Source organism: Microcaecilia unicolor, chromosome 10 (assembly GCF_901765095.1).
Source record: "Microcaecilia unicolor chromosome 10, aMicUni1.1, whole genome shotgun sequence".
In the NCBI taxonomy this organism is placed as follows: Eukaryota; Metazoa; Chordata; class Amphibia; order Gymnophiona; family Siphonopidae; genus Microcaecilia; species Microcaecilia unicolor.
Window position 1 is genome coordinate 194416127 of NC_044040.1, and position 20504 is coordinate 194436630.

Below are 20504 nucleotides of genomic sequence, written 5' to 3' on the forward strand. Positions count from 1 at the left end.
CATTGCAACAAATCTTTACCAGTAGGAAAAGGCCAAGCTGTGTAACATAGTAACATAGTAACATAGTAGATGACGGCAGAAAAAGACCTGCATGGTCCATCCAGTCTGCCCATGACAAACTCATATGTGTATACCTTACCTTGAATTTGTACCTGTCCTTTTCAGGGCATAGACCATAAAAGTCTGCCCAGCAGTATTTCCCGCCTCCCAACCACCAGTCCCGCCTCCCATCACCGGCTCTGTTACAGACCGTATAAGTCTGCCCTCCCCTATCCTCGCCTCCCAACCACCACCCCCTCTTCCCCCCAACTGCTCCGCCACCCAATTTCAGCTAAGCTGTGTGTTGATAAGCTTTGTCATATGTACATTCTGTTCTTACTGCTTGATTCCTCATTTCTTTTCGGAGAGTAAGTGCACAGTACCTTTATACAGATCGCAATCCATTGGCTTATTGATCATGGAGGGGTAAGCGTCTAGTATGGTCACTAAAGATTCTTGGTTATTGTAGAGCGCTGCTACATGCAAAACATTTTCCCCTAATGCACCTAGAAGGCATAAAAGAAAATCTGATAATGTATGGAGCTATTAGGCTTTAAAAGACCTACAATAGAACGTAACAAGGCTGAAATTTAGAACCGCTTATGCACAATTGATTCATCTGAGATGGGGTTGGATTTGCAGTAGACTAGGGCCAGGTTTATAGTTACACAGAGAGAAGTGAATTTCAACAGCTCTTCAAATAACCGTTCTGGTCTGTTTGACAGTGAAGGGTGGGATATCAAATAAAGATAACCTAAGCTTATCCCCCGGATTCTATACAGTGCAATCGATATTGTGCATGCAAATCCGATCATATTCTGGATTTGGGCATCTAATTTAATTATTTAATAAGTCAATTAATGCCACCCTAAAAAAAAAAACATTTTAAATATTTTTGCCAGCTTCTATGCAAACCTCAAATGTCATACCCAGCTCCATGACAGCAGTATGCAGGTCCCTGGAGCAGTTTTAGCGGGTGCAGTGCACTTCAGGCAGGCGGACTCAGGCCCACACCCCCCCTACCTGTTACACTTGTGGTGGTAAATGTGAGCCCTTCAAAACCCACCAGAAACTCATTGTACCCACATCTAGGTGCCCCCCTTCAACCCTTAGGGCTATGGTAGTGGTGCACAGTTGTGGGGAGTGGGGTTTGGGGGGCTCAGCACACAAGGTAAGGGAGCTATGCACCTGGGAGCAATTTCTGAAGTCCATTGTAGTGCCCCCTAGGGTGCCCGGTTGGTGTCCTGGCATGTGAGGGGGACCAGTGCACTATGAACGCTGGCTCCTCCCACAACCAAATGGCTTGGATTTGGTCGTTTCTGAGATGGGCGTCCTCAGTTTCCATTATCGCCGAAAATTGGGGACGACTATCTCTAAGGTCGACCTAAATTTCTCCATTTGAGCGTCCCTGACCATATTATCGAAACGAAAGATGGACGCCCATCTTGTTTCAATAATAAGGGTTTCCCCGACCCTTCGCCGGGACGTCCTGTGAGGACGTCCTCAGGAAAACTTGGGCGCCCCTTTCGATTATGCCCCTCCAGGTATCACAATTTTTTTTAATCAAAATGTTTTCAGCTTGAAAACATTCTTTAAATTATAATGAATGCTTAGATTATAGTACTCATCTTAAAGATGTATTTTAGCTGGGGGGTGTTTTGTCTGACATAGACTATGTTTCTCTTTCCAGCTGTATCAAGGCATACCCCCTGCTAAGTATGACGCCAACATTAATTACACCATGCATCTTCCCAGCTTTTTGAAGATGCATGGCTTAATTAATGTTGGCGTTGTACTTAGCAGAGGGGCTTGATACTATAACCTCCACAAGAGCATATAACCTCCCCCACCTTCTCTACAGGACCCCCAGGCTTACCTAAATCCCTGGTGGTCTAGTGGTGGCAGAAGCAATACCCATTTGTTTCTGCCCATGGCTGTGGCCACATCCAATATGGGCGCCATAACCTTTCATCATAGTTTTCAGGTGCTACTGCAATCCCTTGCAGTACCGCATGGTTAAAGGTTATGATGGTCATATTGGATGCAGCTGTGACCATGGGCAGGAGCAAATGGCCATCATTTCTCCCCTAATAGACCTCCACTTGACCACCGGGGCTACAGGTAGGAATGGGGAAGGGGAGCAAAACCCTGCCTGCTTTCATATGCTAACAACAGGAAATGACAGAGGAAATTCCATGGACTTTTCCTCTGCCCTTATTGACGACTGCCCATCCCTAGTGATAAGTACTCAGGTACAATATGCCTCTGCTCCAAAGAGCTTATGATAACCCATGTTGATAACTTTTCCCCTAAATGTATGAATATTAAAGATTTCAAGGTCTGGAAATATCTACTGTATATAATGCTTTCTTCCTCATCCCTGAAAATTTGAATCAATGAACAGCATGCTTATTGCTATAATCAAACATATAAACGGCGAGTGACCGTACTCACTCACAAATGCGCAGTAGAGACTTCCCTGTCTGTCCCGCCCCCGCGTCAATACGTGATGATGGGGGGGCGGGACAGAGAGGGAAACTGCACGAAGGGAAGGGAACCGCCAAGGTCGCCACCGCTACCCTCCCCCCCCGAGGTCACTGCCACTGGTACCCCCCCCCCCCCCCGTCGCTGCTGCCACCACCCCTCCACCCGGCCGTCTCTTCGCTATTCAACTTACATCTCCGCAGCAGGCAGAGATCAGCTGAGCTGCCGTTGGCCTTCCTTCCCTGCCTGTGTCCCGCCCTCGCTGACGTTACGTCACACGAGGGCGGGACACAGGCAGAGAAGGAAGGCCGACGGGAGCTCAGCTGATCTCTGCCTGCTGCGGAGATGTAAGTTGAATAGCGAAGAGACGGGCCGAGTGGAGGGGCGGCGAACTCGGGGGAGGAGGGGCGGCGACCCACCAGCCCATTTTAACGGGCTCAACGGCTAGTTACCTTTTAAAAAACATATGCTCTTGTTTGCAGTTCTGGAGAAACAAATTCCCTTCAAGGAAGATATATGATACTGTACCTTTTGTGTGTGGATCAATCATGTCCTCTCCAATTAATTTCCTTAAAAGTTCTACATCGTTTTCTTCTGCAGCTTTGAAGAAAAGACTTTCTTTTCTGTGCAGTAAAGACAAGATACTATTATGATGACGATGATAATGATTTTAATATTTTCTAAAGACGTTAGCTTAAACTTTGTACCAAGCAGTTGTTTAATTTTCCAGAAAACTGAATTTAGGGGGAAAGTGATCAAAGCGGGTTACCATTAAGACGTGTTGTGTTACTGTAAATCCAAGTTATTAGTAACTAGGTTTCATTGCATTAAATGGGGCTGTGCTAAAATAGCACAGGTCAGTGGTAAAATAACACTTCTTAATGGAAGCCCATGTTGATAACTTGCCCCCTCAGTGTGAAGAGTTTCAGTCTCTGGTAACTAGAGCTAACATTGTGATGTCATAATGCTTCATTCCACAGATGCCTAAGAGCCAACCTCATCAGTGATGTCACAATGGCTTGATTGCTCTATACTTGGCTCATTTTTAATACATATAATAGTGATTTTCATTTTTAGATGCATTTTATTTTTCTTTAATTAAAGAGGGAAGTTATCAATATGGGCTACTGTTAAAATGGGTAATTTTACTGTTAGTGACTATGGGGCTCATTTTAAAGAGAGAAAACCATCTAAAAAGTGGCATAAAGCAGCATTTGGATTTTTTTTTCTCACAAAAACATCCAAATCAGTATTTTCAAAAACCCATTTCCAGATGTTTTTCTATGCTGTTCACCTGCAGTGCGTCCAAATCTCAAGGGGGCAGGTCAGGGGTGTGATAAAGGCGGGATTCGGGGGTTCCTATGAGCTGGATGTTTTTCAGCCATAATAGCACAAAACAAAAAATGTCCAGGACTAAAACTAGACCTGTTTTTAGAACGAATCAGCTACAAAAATGTGCCCTAAATGACCAGATAACCACTGGAGGAATTAAGGAATAACTCCCCTTACTCCCCCAGTGGTCACTAATCCCCTCCCACCCCCCCAAAGATGTAAAAGAAACAGCCTCAGATGTTATAGCCAGTTATAGCCTATTATTGTTTATCGTTTATTTATTTACTATACCGTTTCTAATTTGGGGGGGGGGTTGCCGGGTTTTTTCCGAGCACTCTACCAAAACCCTCATCCACACCCTTGTCACCTCTCGTTTAGACTACTGCAATCTGCTTCTTGCTGGCCTCCCACTTAGTCACCTCTCCCCTCTCCAGTTGGTTCAAAACTCTGCTACCTGTCTCATCTTCCGCCAGGGTCGCTTTACTCATACTACCCCTCTCCTCAAGACCCTTCACTGGCTCCCTATCCGTTTTCGCATCCTGTTCAAACTTCTTCTACTAACCTATAAATGCTGCTCCTTCCCTACACCCCTTCCCATGCACTCCGCTCCATGGATAAATCCTTCTTATCTGTTCCCTTCTCCACTAATGCCAACTCCAGACTTCGCGCCTTCTGTCTCGCTGCACCCTACGCCTGGAATAAACTTCCTGAGCCCCTACGTCTTGCCCCATCCTTGGCCACCTTTAAATCTAGACTGAAAGCCCACCTCTTTAACATTGCTTTTGACTCGTAACCACTTGTAACCACTCGCCTCCACCTACCCTCCTCTCTTCCTTCCCGTTCGCATTAATTGATTTGATTTGCTTACATTATTTATTTTTTGTCTATTAGATTGTAAGCTCTTTGAGCAGGGACTGTCTTTCTTCTATGTTTGTGCAGCGCTGCGTATGCCTTGTAGCGCTATAGAAATGCTAAATAGTAGTAGTAGTAGTAGTAGTAGTAATTGCATTCACAAAACAGAACGGTATACATCTTAAAATAAAATATCATTTTTAAAAACATATAAGAAATCCATTGATTTGATAGAAAAGCACAGCAAAAACTAAAACAACCATTCTAAAAGATACTAATACCAGTAGACATTGGACAACCATTCATAACATACTATATAAGCAAACATATTATTTTTTACTCCGTATTCATTCTGCCTATTTATCTCCTTTTTTATCCCAGATTATTATCGAAAGTATTTTGAAACAGATATGTTTTCAAAAGTTTACGAAACTGGACATAGGACTCTTCCAATCTAATTTAGGAAGACAATTCCAATGAGAGGGAGCTAGAAAGAAAAAAAGCTGAGTTCCTAGTAAATTCCCATCTAGCCTTTTGTGGTCGGGGAATTACTAATCTATTATCTGTAAGCGATCGAAGTGTTCGTGTAGGTGAGTATGGCAGGGTAAGATTAGCTAAATATGATGGAATCAAGTAGGTCCATGGAGTAGCCTAGTGGTCGGTGCAGTGCACTGAGCAGAAGGGAGGACCCAGGCCCATAATCCACTCTAAGTGCTACACTTGTGGTAGCAAACCCACCAACAACCTACTGTACCCACATATAGGTGACACCTACAGCCTTAAGGGCTATTGTAGTGGTGTACAGTTGGGCACAGTAGATATTTGGTGGGTTTTGGAGGACTCACTATACAATAAAGTTATCCCTGAACATCCGACCTTCAAAGGATACCTTAAGACCTACTTATTTGGAAAGGCTTATGCTCTTGACCCGCTCCGCACCGCTACCCATTGAATTCTATTTTCTATCCCTATTCTTCCACCTCTGCTATTACTCACTTGTTCCTTTCCCTACAATGCCATTGACTGTTTCTTTGAAGATTTCATGTATGCTTTTGTAAATTACTGTAAGCCACATTGGGCCTACCCGTGGGTGGGAAAATGTGGGATATAAATGCTGTAAATAAATAAATAAAATATTAGGGAGCAATGGTGAGATATGAAACTTGGACCATTTATGTGAAGTCTATTGTACTGCCCCCTAGGGCATCCTCACAAGCTGTATTATTTTTCCAGAAAATGGAATTTGGGAGGAAGCAAAGCCATGGTCCTATGTTCTGAGGCTACTTCCACTTGGGCCAGCCTAGGCTGAAACATTTCCCCTCCCCTTTTGCTAAATGCCAACTCTGAATCCCCTCTGATGGCCTTCCCAATTCTGAATCCCACCAGACACCCCCTTTTCCCCCAACTATACCCACCCAATGTAGGCATTCCCCCCAGGTTCATCTGATAAATCGGGGGGGGGGGGGGGGTATATAATGGGGTTAAGGCAGGAGTGATCCTCAGTTTCTCCTGCCCATTCTGGCACTGGATTCAAAATGGTGTTGGCAATCCTTAGCAGTAAATTTGCAGTACTACCACTAGGGGTCATGCTGCTGTATAAGTGCCTTTTGCCATGAATTTCCTCCTGAGTATGGTAACTCCACTCCACTAACCCTCTCCCTCCCAGGCTTGGATACCCCACTGGCAATGAGTGTGACAAAATTACATAATAATAGAAAACAAAACACAAATATTAAACCAAAATATATATTGAACCGGAAATACACATTTCTTACTTCGGACTCACAAACAACATAGCATATGATGGTCGGAGGGAACATAAATGCAGCTCTGCTGAGGCAAGACACTCCTTATGATAGGAGCCTCTTGTCTCCCATGCCTACCTTGAGCATCTCAGCCAGCTATAAGGTGAGTTCAGGTGATACTGCTCTGGCAGATTCATTCCTACATTACCAACAACCAGCGGAGGGTACCAGTCCCCACAGATCCTGACCTCCAGTTGTAAAGCACACCTACACACCATTATTGCACCTACATCATGATACCAAGTTACAGAACTGTCCCCATAATATTCTATTTTCTCTCTTTGTAAGTAGGTTTATTTGTGCTTAGGTATATTAGAGTTATTTTGAAAATCAGTTTGATGCATTCCATGAAAGGAGATACAGCAAGAAAGTGGATATAAATACTTGGAAGATTACTGTTTCTAACTTTCAGAAAAGGCTCAGCTTATCTGCTTCAGTATTAAGTCTTACTTTTCGACAGTTATGTCTTTCAGATTCCAAATTCCACAGGCAGAAAATGAATAAACACATAACATATGTTCCGACTTTCACTTGTTCTGTCCTGTCAATATTTCCAAAAACACTGATTTGGGTAATCTACCACTAGAATCCTTAATTTTTGTAAGGTCTATAATAATCATAAATATTTTTTGTTAGCCATGGGGCTATTTTAGAAGGCCTTATTTGAAATTTTCTTGGAGATATTGTGGCATTTACATGGGGAAATGTCATTCATATGTAAATGCTGATTTTAGAAAGGGCTCAGTTTACACATGGATGTCCATAATACATAGAAATTGCAAGGGGGTGTTGGGGGCATAGTTTGGACATGGTTTGGGTGGGTCAAAAGTCTGTCCCCCTTGATATTCAAAACCATTTAGCCAGCCAGGAATGGCACCTGACCAGTTAAATGGTACTTAGCTGGCTATCTGTGAATTTTTAGCGGGACATATGACCCACTGAAAATTCACGGATGGCGACTAGTGGATAGCCAGTTATGTCACGCAATATAACTGGTTATCTGCCGATTTTCAATGTGAGTTTGGAAGCCACCTTTGGGCAGTTCAAACTTAACAGGCCAGCGCTAAATATTGGGCTTGGCTGGTTAAGTTGGAACTGGCCAGAAATAAACCAGATATTCAATGCCGGTCACCAGAAATGGCCTGGCATTGAATATTTGGGATAAGAACTGACTGCGCCTGGCTACCACTTGCGGTTTGAATATTGGCCACAATGTGTGTATTGCCTATTTCATAAAGGGAATGTGTGTGTTTGACCTATTCTTTCCACTTGGGGATTGGCTGCTTCGTGTGGCACCTATAGATTTTGTTTTAAAAGGGCTTGTTTCAGCCAGTTCTGCACAAGAGAGATTAAGGGAGGTATTCTCCTTAAACCCTGTTGTTTGTTTTCCCCCTCTAAATTGAAATTAAAGATTGTGGCTTCTGCATTTAATTAGCAGCGTTTACATGTATAGGTTCAAGTTGTCTTTATTTGATATACCGCTAAGGAGAACATCACCACAGTGGTGTGAAATATAAGCAACAACAAATAAAACTCTTTAATAAAACAAGCAATACATCAAAAGCTAGCTGTTCCATAGCTGAATGACAAAAAACAACAACAACAACATAAACAGTGGAGGAGTGGCCTAGCGGTTAGGGTGGTGGACTTTGGTCCTGGGGAACTGAGGAACTGAGTTCGATTCCCACTTCAGACACAGGCAGCTCCTTGTGACGCTGGGCAAGCCACTTAACCCTCCATTGCCCTATGTAAGCCGCATTGAGCCTGCCATGAGTGGGAAAGCGCAGGGTACAAATGTAACAAAAATAAAATAGATACTATTGGAGATTCTACATGGAATGTTGCTACTATTGGAGATTCTATATGGAATGTTGCTATTCCACATGTAGAAGGCTGCGCAGGCTTCTGTTTCTGTGAGTCTGACGTCCTGCACGTACAGGACGTCAGACTCACAGAAGCAGAAGCCTGCGCGGCCACATTAGTGATCTGCAAGGGCCGACTTCTACATGGAAAGTTGGAATAGCAACATTCCATGTAGAATCTCAAATAGTAGCAACAGTGGAGGAGTAGCCTAGTGGTTAGGGTGCTGGACTTTGGTCCTGAGGAACTGAGTTCAATTCCCACTTCAGGCACAGGCAGCTCCTTGTGACTCTGGGCAAAGCCACTTAATCCTCCATTGTCCCCATGTAAGACGCATTGAGCCTGCCATGAGTAGGAAAGCGTGGGATACAAATGTAACAAAAATAAAATAGATACTATTGGAGATTCTACATGGAATGTTGCTACTATTGGAGATTCTACATGGAATGTTGCTATTCCACTAGCAACATTCCATGTAGAAGGCTGCGCAGGCTTCTGTTTCTGTGAGTCTGATGTCCTGCACGTACGTGCAGGACGTCAGACTCACAGAAGCAGAAGCCTGCGCGGCCACATTGGTGATCTGCAAGGGCCGACTTCTACATGGAATGTTGCTAGTGGAATAGCGACATTCCATGTAGAATCTCAAATAGAAGCAACAGTGGAGGAGTGGCCTAGTGGTTAGGGTGGTGGACTTTGGTCCTGAGGAACTGAGCTTGATTCCCACTTCAGGCACAGGCAGCTCCTTGTGACTCTGGGTAAGTCACTTAACCCTCCATTGCCCCATGTAAGCCGCATTGAGCCTGCCATGAGTGGGAAAGTGCGGGGTACAAATGTAACAAAAAAAAACAACAAAAAAAATAAAACAAATGCAAAAACCTACAAACAAAAACCTTAAGTCCTGGAGATCAAAAGCAGATCCATATATTTGCTGAAAAAAGTGGATTTGCAAAACAGTTGAAATTACTTACTTACATGTGTCAGTTGCTGAGTTTTCTCCACTGTTTGTCCCTATATGTTATTTCTTAAATGGTTGTTCTTGCTGGATCACTCCTGCAGGTATTCTAGAAAAGGTTCTATGTCGGGAAATCCTTTTTTAAAATGCCACGGGAACTGAGCAGGTACCAATCAGAAAATTTCAGTTCCGATCTCTACATTCTATGCAACATGAAGTTCCACCTCTCTGTGTGATTAACACGTTGCAAAAAAAAAAATAATAAAATAAAAACTAAAAAAAAAAAAGAAGCTTAGATGTGGATATCTGACTATTTTTCTGGCAAAGTAAATATTAGGCTTGGCTTAAAAGTGTTTCTTATAAATAGAATCCAGCATATTCCCATAATGGAAGCAAACTTAAATTGCCAGGGGAAAAGGCAAACTGATTATGTTTTTTGAAGACATTTTTCTGTCTTTTTTTTCTTTTGTTTTAATTTGCTCTTGAGTTCCCCTGTCCATGAAGTTGCTTGCATGTTTTTATTGTGTTATTATGCTCCCTTTCATTTTACTCATGTACACCACTTTGAGGGTCTGACCATAAGCGGTTTATCAAATAAACCTAACCTTGAACCTTGTTCAGGGAGATACCTAAAGGAAGTTCTTTATGACCAGTGTGACTGTTATACTAAAAATCCTTATCCTTATAGATGTGCAGTTTTGCTGTTTAACATTAAGGTAACACGACAGACCAGTGGTAAAATATACTGTGGAGGAAATCAATGAATTATGAGTCACAACGAAGAGAAAACAGCAAAGAAATACACCAATCAGAAAACTAATTGCATCGTTGCTGTGTTAGGGAAGAACACATATTTTACTTCCTTTAATGAATGAATCTTTATCAGCAATGCAATTATGCTTTTATACCATAGGAAATAGATCGCAGGCTCATTGAAGCACAACAGAAAACGAGTGTCCAGGAAAACGAGAATGTTCTTTGCGTTTGTAGTCAGTATAAAGTGTCCTTTCACTTACCCTTTCCTGTTGTTATCTAGAATGCTGTGCAATGGGAATCCATCCTTCTCCTGGCAAGTGTTTGGGAAGATCGTCGAAGAACAGGAGCTGGAAGCTGAAATTGCAAAGAGTGCTTTACACTTGCTGAAGAAAAAACTCATAGCCTGGCTTAGACGGGTCATGCCTGTGTGTCTAACTTTTGATGAAACGCGAAAATAGCACCTGCTTTAACAGTGCTGATGTTTTCAGACCATTGCTTAGAGGTTGCAAACAGTTGATTTAGCATCTACACAACACCTTCCTGTGCAGCTCTTGAGACGTTGACCTTGTGCGTGTCACTTTTAATCTTTAAAACAAAACAATCAATTCTCAACAAGTCTGATCTCAGTCTTGTTTATATTCAACAAGCATTTAAAGGTGACTTCTTTTTGGACTGCCTTTGTTTTCGATTGCAAATCAGCTATACCGTGTATGGTAGCAGACTATATTGGCAAACCGGTTTGCACTTGTAAGAAGATGAGATTTTTTTCATAGATATGACAGTGACCAAAAAAAATAGAAATCTGAAACTGCAAAACAGTGTGGTGAAATGGAAGAAATACTTTTGATAATTCACAGCAAAGTGGTTTACAATATTTTTAAAAAAAGCAGTTTACCATACTGAATGCTAGATTCTAGCCAGCTACTGCTTTTATGATAGTAGTTACTGAACTCCAATCCTCTATTAGCATTACGATTTCTTGTGAGCAAAGGAGCAACACCACGTTGGCATACTGTTATTCTGGACGTGAGCCCTCGAGCCCAGGCTGAGGCCTAGTATAGGATTTTGGCCAAGGCCTAGGGTAGACCGAACAGGCCCTAAGCACCACCCCAGCCACCAAGCCCCGCACACACACAACAGCTAACAGGCACCACCAGGAAATGGGAGATAGAGCATTCAGGCGGGCCTCACGGCCAATCGGGAACCCACTCGCGCAGAGTCCAAGCAAGCAGGCCTTATGGCCGACTGGGAACCCAGTCACACTCTAGGAGGGGATAAAGGGGCTGAGCACAAGCAGCGCACACAGTGCAGGGTAGAGACACAAGGAAAAGGGTGAGAGACAGAACCTCTAAAGGTATACACAAGGCTGTGCCACAGGGCGATCAAGAATACAGGAAGCCCCAGAAGGGAACACTCTAGGCTGTACCTTACAGCACTCAAGGGGAAAAGGGAGCCAACTATAGGAACACACTCTAGGCTGAACCATTCAGCACTCAGGGAAAGGGGAAGCCACTCAAAGGAATACTCTAGGCTGTACTATACAGCACTCAATGGAAAAAGGGAACCAACTATAGAAATACACTCTAGTCTGAACTATTCAACACTCAGGGAAAGGGGAAGCCACTCAAAGGAATACTCTAAGCTGTACTAGAGAGCACTCAAGGGAAAAAGGGAACCAACTATAGGAATACACTGCACTTATATTGTCTTTTTTTCTTTCTAATGCCGGAGGCATAAGTGCAGTCATATCATTAGAATGTAAGAAAGATGTGAAGACGTGTAAGATATTGTGAGCAATTAGGATCACAACTTGTACAAAAATTAAAAAATACTAAAAAAAGATTAAAAGAATTAAAAGAACAACAGCAAAAAAAGAACACTTGACACTGTTGCACGTTACACTGTATCACGGAAGGTTGGAGGTTGTCGATGATTATAAATTGTCACGCTATATAGGCTCACCTGATCGGTGGTTTAAAAAGTTGCCTAAGTGACCGTATGAGACTTCTCCAATACCAATTAATAATTATTGGCACTGTGAGTCTTATGCTCTACCATTAGCTAGTTTTGTAAGTATTTCTAGAATAAGCAGCATAAAATCTGTTTTACTCTTCTGGGATCTTGCCAGGTACTTGTGACCTGGATTGGCCACTTTTACAAACAGGATACTGGGCTTCATGGACCTTCGGTCTGTCCCAGTATGGTAATGCTTATGTACTTATGATCACAGCTGCCAGGACCTCTCTAACTTATACAATATTTTGGGTATATGTTCTGTCTAGTCCCATTTTCCAGTACACTGTGGGGCCCTTTTACCAAGTAGCCTTAGCACGACATCATACACTGTCGCCATTAAAATAAATTACAGAGTTATCACTGACACCTCTTTTGTAAGCATTAAGGGCCCACATGGTAATCCTGCACTAATCATTTAGCACATGTTAATAGTGCAGAAATACCCACTGTCAGACATGCCCCCCCCCCCCCCCCCCATGCAAAAATATAAATGATTTTTTAATTGCATGGCTAGTACACCCCTGAGCACATCCCGTGGTAAGCCCTTTTAAACTGTGGATAGCATGTACTAGTCAGTGGCATAGCCATGGGTGGGCCTGGGCCCATCCAGTTTGGGCTAGGGCCCACCCAAAATTCTGGCATCTTTGTTATGGTCATTCCCCTACTTGCTACAGCCAGTGGCACTGTCCATGCATTGCAGCCACATCCCCCACACCTGCGCATGCTCAGTTCGGTATTGGTATATGCGTGAAAACTGAGCACGTGCAGGAGGGAAGAGGTCAGTGCAACAGCAGCAGTACGTGGATAGCGCCACTGACTGCAGCAACTAGGGGATTGACTTCTTCTGACTGCTGGAGGAACTCTTCCAGCTGGTGGGGCATGGGGATCCCGCCAGCTCAGGTATTTTATTTGTTGGGGGTCACTGATGCAGAGGCTGGGATGGGGGCTGAATGCGCAGGGGGTGGGGAAATTGTGTGCCCACCCAGTTTGGGCCCATGCCCACCCAAAATACCATGTCTGGCTACGCCTCTGGTACTAGTGCTTTCTGAAGCTTAATAAAATGGCCTCTGTGAATTTTGTAAGCTTATTCCACACTGTCTTTGCCACTACTCTTTCATTCTTTCATGCCGAACATGGCTTTTTAAAAATATTGTAAACCACTTTGCTGTGAATTATCAAAAGCTGGTATAGCAAATTTTAAAATAAATTATACATTCTTAGCCGAATGAGAACCAAACTTGGTGGTAGAAAAATGAATGGAAACACCGTTGAAAGAAAAGTTGTGGAATTTCTTGAGTCCAGCAGATTATAGAATAGCAAGCAGCTTGACTTTAGAAAGAGAAAGTCGTATCAATCAAATCTTATTGATTTGTACAACTGAATGATAGGAAAATTAGGAAAGCACATTAGAAGTGCCTCATCCCTGAATTCAATAAGGCTTATGGCAGTCTTCCAGCTTGGTGAATGCAGTGCTAAATTGACTTAGAAGGTAACTCTGAGTGATAGGCACAGAGGATGGTCCTTATAGGGTAGATTCAATACTAGCATTTTTTTTTCTCTACAGAAACACTGTGCTGATATGATGCTCCCAGGCATATATTTAAAGAGCACTGGTCCATACAACTCCACCCCTGATTCTCCCCAGCATACGTCATTCCATTTCCTGATTTCCTCTCTCCTGGCACTTACCAGAATTGTCAATGATATCTACTGGGGGAACAAGGGAACAATTTCCATTTGCTGCTCCTTAGGATACTAGTATCAAAATGGAGCCAGTAGACCTCTAGTGGTAGTCTTGTGCTATTACCACTAGGGCTCAAACTGTCAAATAAGGGTATGTGCTTATTTGACAACTTGACCCTTAACAGTAGTAACATGAGACCACTGCTAGGGATCGAGTGGTACCATTTTGAAGCCAACAGTCTAGAAGCAGAAACAACTGAGGATCACTGCAGTGCTTCCCCCTCCCCCATGAACCCCCAGTAAACTATTTGGTAGAGAGGGACAATCTTTTTCCAGGGCATGGTGGGATGGGGGATCTGTGCTGGGAGCAGTAAGCCTGCGTTGGGTTACCATCGCTTAGTAAAGACCCTCTTAAGTGACTAGGGGCTGGTTTACTAAGCTGCTTAAAATGGTGTACCATGGGATGCACTCAGGCATAGGCTTACCATATGTCCGGATTTACCCGGACACGTCCTCTTTTTGAAGGCATGTCTGGGCAACCCAGAAATCCGGACAAACGGGCAGATTGCTAGCCTCCCCTCCCCTTACTTACTAGTCCCCTGGTGGTCTAGTGACCTCTTCCGCCTTCAGGACAGTAAAGAGCCCCCTCTTTCCTGCCCGGAGAGCTGCCCTGCATGCATCTTTCCAGTTGATGATCCTCGGCACCGATTCAAAATGGCCACCAAGAGTTGAAGTAACCTCGCAAGACTTCAACTCTCGGCGGCCATTTTGAATCGGTGCCGAGGATCACCAACTGGAAAGATGCATGCAGGGCAGCGCTCCGGGCAGGAAAGAGGGGGTTCCTTCCTGCTCCGAAGAGGTCACTAGACCACCAGGGCAGTAGTAAGGTAAGGGGAGTGGGGCGACAGGATATGTGACAGGGGGAGGGGAAAATGTGACAGGGGGCGGAGCGACAGTGTGAAAGGGGCGGGGCATGTGTCCTCCTTTTGGGGGGACAAAATATGGTAACCCTACTCAGGCATCCTGTGATAACTGCCAAATGGGCATGAGCTAACCACATACAACATTAGCACATAGCCATTAATACAAAAAAATGTAAAAATCTCATTCTGATGGCTGTTTTAAGAATGGCCTTAGTGTGCTAAAAAAAACCTATGTAAGGGTATGCTAAGACCAATTTTTTTTTACTGCAACTTAGTAAAAGTGCCCTAGATGTTGGTTACACCTCCAATTCCTTGCCAGGCAGCTCAGTTCGCTCCCTTTATAGAAGCTCTGCTCTACCTGTGAAGGACTCTTGTGAGCTGATGCTTAAGGAGATCCGCAGAGTGAAAGTGAGGGCAGGTTGCCTAGTAACAGGCACTTCCCAGCTGGAGAAAGTGAATCTATGGAACAGACCCTGACAAAGGGCGGCCGGGGAAGCAGGCTATCCTAGTGAGATCAATAGGTGTACAATAATGGTCCCCAAGAGGCAGCATGATGAGAAATGCTTTTAGAGAAGTAGAAAATGTTTGCATGCATGCTGTGAGAAACAACAGCAGGAAGACATGTCAGAAAGGTAGGAGAATGAACTGTGAAATATATACCCATAGCTAATGTTACAGGATTACATGTCTCCTTCAGGAGTATATGAAAGTGAAATGTTGATGGTAGCTGGGCATTCATCCTAATTCTGAAATGTTTGCAAATTAGCGAGATACTTATGTTTGGGTTTGTTTTATGTTTTAAGAATATGTATTTGCATATTATAACTGGTTTAAGAATTTAAATGTATACTAAAGAGACAGTGGAGACTGTCTTTCTGGATTCAATATATTTCAAAGCAGCAAGAAATAAAAAAGTCAGGATAATAATATTGATTTGATTAACTTCAGGCAATCTTCCAAATGTTTAGTTTTAATAAATAGTACTTATGTTTATATAAAATTTAAAAATTATTGGAAGTAGAAATTAAGGTAAACAAATTATGAGGGATACCTTTTTATTAGAACAAACAATGCATTTGAGATGGAGTGGCATAGTGGTTAGGGTGGTGGACTTTGGTCCTGGGGAACTGAGGAACTGAGTTCAATTCCCACTTCAGGCACAGGCAGCTCCCTGTGACTCTGGGCAAGTCACTTAACCCTCCATTGCCCCATGTAAGCCGCATTGAGCCTGCCATGAGTGGGAAAGCGTGGGGTACAAATGTAACAAAAATAGGATTTCAAGGCACTGTGCTTCCTACGTCTGCAGCATGTTCTAAGACAGTGAGTGATTCACAAACCTGGTCCTGGAGGCACCCCAACCAGTCAAGTTTTTAGGATATCCACAATGAATATTCACGAGAGAGATTTGCATGCACTGCCTCCACTACATACAAATCTCTCTCATGAAATATTCATTGTGGATATCCTGAAAACCTGACTGGCTGGGGCGCCTCCAGGACCGGGCTTGGGAACCACTGCCCTAAGGCAATGATAATGCCACTGACTTACCCATAGAAACACATTTTTTATTTCAATTAAGTGCACAATTTCAGACTAGTTCTGGCAGAAACAGCGACAGCACATAAAGGAAGGGGTTGAGAAATAATAGGCACTTGCCTGTCCCCAAAAGGTTTATGATCTAAGTTTTTAACCTGAAGCAATGGAGAGTTAAGGGGTCCTTTTACTAAGCCGTGCAAGCGTCTATGCGCGCCCAACACATGCCAAAATGGAGTTACTGCCCGGTTACAGTGTGGCTTTTACGGTAATTTCATTTTTGGCGCATGCCTGACACGCGCGGCTGAAAAATACGTTTTAGTTTTAGATGCGCGTGTCGGATGTGCACCAAGTGGCATTTGACATGCATAGGTCATTACTGCCCTGTTACCGCGTGAGACTTTACCGCTAGGTCAATGGCTGGCGGTAAGGTCGCAGATCCAAAATGGATGCGCAGCAGTTTTGATTTTGGCGCACGTCCATTTTCGGCAAAAATAAAATGAAGGCCTTTTTCTACAGGCACGCTGAAAATGGATCGGCGCACGCCCAAAACTCGCGCCTACGCTACCGCAAGCCATTTTTCAGCGCACCTTAGTAAAAGGACCCCTAAGTGACCTGGCCAGGAGTTGCAGTGGAACCTGAACCAGAGTCCCTGTTCTCAGCTCATTGCTCTAACCATTAGACGACTCCACCACTCCTTTTGTGAAGATTTAAGACCAAAAAGCAAAAGCTTTTTTTTTTGTTTTGGAATATAACAATTTCCTATCACAAGATTAACATCTGAGCCATGGGCATGGATTTCTTTATATCACCTTGCACAGCACTTATCTGTACACAGAATAAGCAAAGCCCTTGGGATTCATCCAAGCCCATCTGAATGAGAAACATTAGAATAGTCAGTACCAAATCTGAACTGCAAATTTTATTAGATAACTTCAAATCATTCACAGTTCAACCCGGATAAGCTGGACTGTTTTATGGCTCAGCTTTGCTAAGTTTAAAGCTAGAGTTACTAAGATGCAGTACTGCAATATTGTGTGCTTACACCATTAACGTCTTATTTTATGCAATGCGGCCTAATTAATAAAAAAGTATTAGTGAACTTTAACACAATAGCGAATGTTACTAATCCTAGCTATTGGATCTTGTTGAATCAGTTCAGGTAAAAGTATTGCTAAGCGTCGGTAAGTCCAATGTGGGCTTACCGCTTGCTATACGGGAAGAGCAGCCGGGCTACTGCTGCAGCCCGGTGGTACTTCTCACCCCTAGCGTGCCGTCATTTCCGCTGCTAGAAAAATGTATTTATTCTTGTAGCACTGGTTTGTACCCGGTGGTAATCGTGGCACTGCCCGGTTACCACTGGATTAACGTGGGAGCCCTTACCGCCACCTCAATGGGTGGCAATAAGGGCTCCTCCCCGCCCCCCCCCCCAAAATGGCCATGCGGCAAGTATTTTACTTGCTGCATGGCCATTTCCTGCAGGAAGGCGAGACTTCCCTTTTACCAGCTACAGTAAAATGGGGCATCGGCGAGCATGTAAAACATGCACCGATGCCAGCATGGCCCCGTTTTGCTGCAGCTTGAAAGGGGCCTTAGAGAGCAGGACTGGATTGTCCAACTGATGCTGAGCCCAACAGTTGTGCCTCCTGGTCCTTCTATTCAGTGCATTTTTCTACCGAAAAGGTGCCGGTACTCTAATGCCAGGCCACCCTTCAGGGGTGGGATGATCACTAAGGGACCCTCCCCACAATAGCTAGGCCCCCTGCAACCAGTCACAGAATCTATGACAAGGCAGAATTGGTGTGTAGAGCCTGAGCTCTTGCATTAAAATTTGGGGACCATGGGTCAAATTTAGCAGACAATGGAAAAGGTGCCGGTACTCAGTACCCCCAAGTACCCCTTCAAAAAAAGCCCTGCTTCTATTGTTCAACTGACAATACATCAAGGGCCCTGTTTAGTAATGTGTGCTATTGATTTTAGCTCACACTAAAAATTAGCGTGCGCTAACACTACATAAGTACATACATAAGTATGGCCATACTGGGAAAGACCAAAGGTCCATCAAGTCCAGCATCCTGTTTCCAACAATGGCCAATCCAGGTCACAAATAACTGGCAAGATCACCAAAAAGTATAAAACATTTTATACTGCTTATCCCAGAAATAGTGGATTTTCCCCAAGTCCATTTAATAACGGTCTATGGACTTTTCCTTTAGGAAGCCGTCCAAACCTTTTTTAAACTCCACTAAGCTAACCGCCTTTACCACATTCTCTGGCAACGAATTCCAGAGTTTAATTACACGTTAAGTGAAGAAATTTTTTCTCCGATTCATTTTAAATTTACTACAGTGTAGCTTCATTGCATGCCCCCTAGTCATAGTATTTTGGGAAAGCATAAACAGACGCTTCACATCTACCCGTTCAACTCCACTCGTTATTTTATAGACTTCTATCATATCTCCCCTCAGCCGCCTTTCCTCCAAGCTGAAGAGCCCTAGCCGCTTTAGCCTTTCCTCATAGGGAAGTCGTCCCATCCCCTTTATCATTTTCGTCGCCCTTCTCTGCACCTTTTCTAATTCCACTATATCTTTTTTGAGATGCGGCGACCAGAACTGAACACAATATTTGAGGTGCGGTCGCACCATGGAACGATACAAAGGCATTATAACATCCTCATTTTTGTTTGCCATTCCTTTCCTAATAATACCTAACATTCTATTTGCTTTCTTAGTCGCAGCAGCACACTGAGCAGAAGGTTTCAACGTATCATCAACGACGACACCTAGATCCCTTTCTTGGTCCGTGACTCCTAACGTGGAACCTTGCATGATGTAGCTATATGGGTGCCTCTAGCGTTAGCGCATGCTAATTTTTAGCATATGCTAAATATGATAGCGCACCTATAGAACAGCTTAGTAAACAGGGCCCTAGGACTCAATAAATGCTCAGAAATATCCATTCTTGTACAAAACATCATATGATTAGAAAAACAATGAAATTCATGATGAAGTGTGGTAGATGGCAGTGAAAGAGTTAAAGGTATAATAGCTAGAGGGGGAAACTCTCTGGTGCCAGCCCCCTTCCCTTGGTAACATAGTAAATTTTCTATTTAATATTCTTTCCTCAGCTCATCAGGTGTGAATGCGGGCAGTTATAGCTTTTCTAGGTCATACTCATCGCAGTGCTCCGACTTAAGTGATACAAATACTTCGCTATTAGTTGTGTCAAGAAACCGAGACATACTACAGCACAGCTGGGATTCTGGCATATCATCTCCAGTAAGTACCAAACCATCAGCCAATGAATACCTAAAAAGCAGCAGAAAATTATGGATTGGTCATTAGTATAACATAAAAAATGAATTAATTAATTAAAAAAAAAAAGCACAACCATCTCTCAACAGGGTTGATTATAGTTAAAAACTGAGGGGGAAAGGAGATGGTATTTAGAAGTATTAAGCAGCAACTTCAGAAGTTGACCACTTAATTCTTCTTTTTAAAACTTAAGTACTACTGGACATCTCAGCGTCAAACAGTTTTGGAGTTATGCAAATGAAGGAAGGTTGGTAGGTATTCCAAGGGTGGACAAAAACATTAGGGGCTCTTGTACTAAAGGATGTAAGCCCTTAACACAGACTTAGTGGGTGAAAACAAGCTATCGTGCAAAAGGGTTAAAGTATTTTGAGGTATTTTTTTCCCTGTTTCTGTATACTAAACCATGTATTATTTATTTTTTAAGAAGTTTTCTCTGAGAGGTCATGGCATGGGTGGAGCATGGGCATGGAAGTGTTAACCAGGTAGCACGTTATGATTAGCGTGGGCTTACTGGCTAACGCAGAGTTAATGCAGAAGCACCAAGCACCTCCTAAATAGAATGCACCAAGGAGGTGGGCCTGAGCCCACCCACTTTGGGCTCAGGCCCCTGTTATTGGCTGGTGAGGATCTCCCAAGCCTCACTAGCTGCAGGGGTCCTCTGGTGACAATTGCAACTCCCTTTCCTACTTGCTCCAGCCAGCGGCGCTGTCTACATGCTGCCGTTCCACTGGCCTCCCCTGCCGCACACGCTGTTTTAACATAGGTGTAAAAACAGAGCATGCGCAAGGTGCGGGGCAGCAGCAGTGTGTGGACAGTGCCGGCAGCCGGATCATGAAGGGGAGGGAGCTGTTCTTGCTGCTGGAGAACCCCTGCAGCTGGTGGGGCTTTGGGATCCCCACTCTAACTCAAGAAAATAATCCTTATTTAGGAATGGATAAAGTTATTCCATGTTAAC

General features: G+C 43.5%; 1 protein-coding gene across 1 annotated transcript in view; it reads right to left on the minus strand.

The window, feature by feature from the left end:
- The window catches only part of LOC115479064 (transient receptor potential cation channel subfamily V member 6-like), a 64309-nt gene extending 53687 nt beyond the window's left edge, over positions 1-10622 (minus strand). The window contains exons 1-3 of the mRNA XM_030216792.1: positions 10341-10622; positions 3052-3146; positions 423-545 (exon numbers count right to left, since the gene is read on the minus strand). Coding sequence (XP_030072652.1) covers positions 423-545; positions 3052-3146; positions 10341-10501 — 379 coding nt within the window. The 5' untranslated portion in view covers positions 10502-10622. The remainder of the gene's footprint in view (positions 1-422; positions 546-3051; positions 3147-10340) is intronic.
- Positions 10623-20504: the final 9882 nt, after the last annotated feature.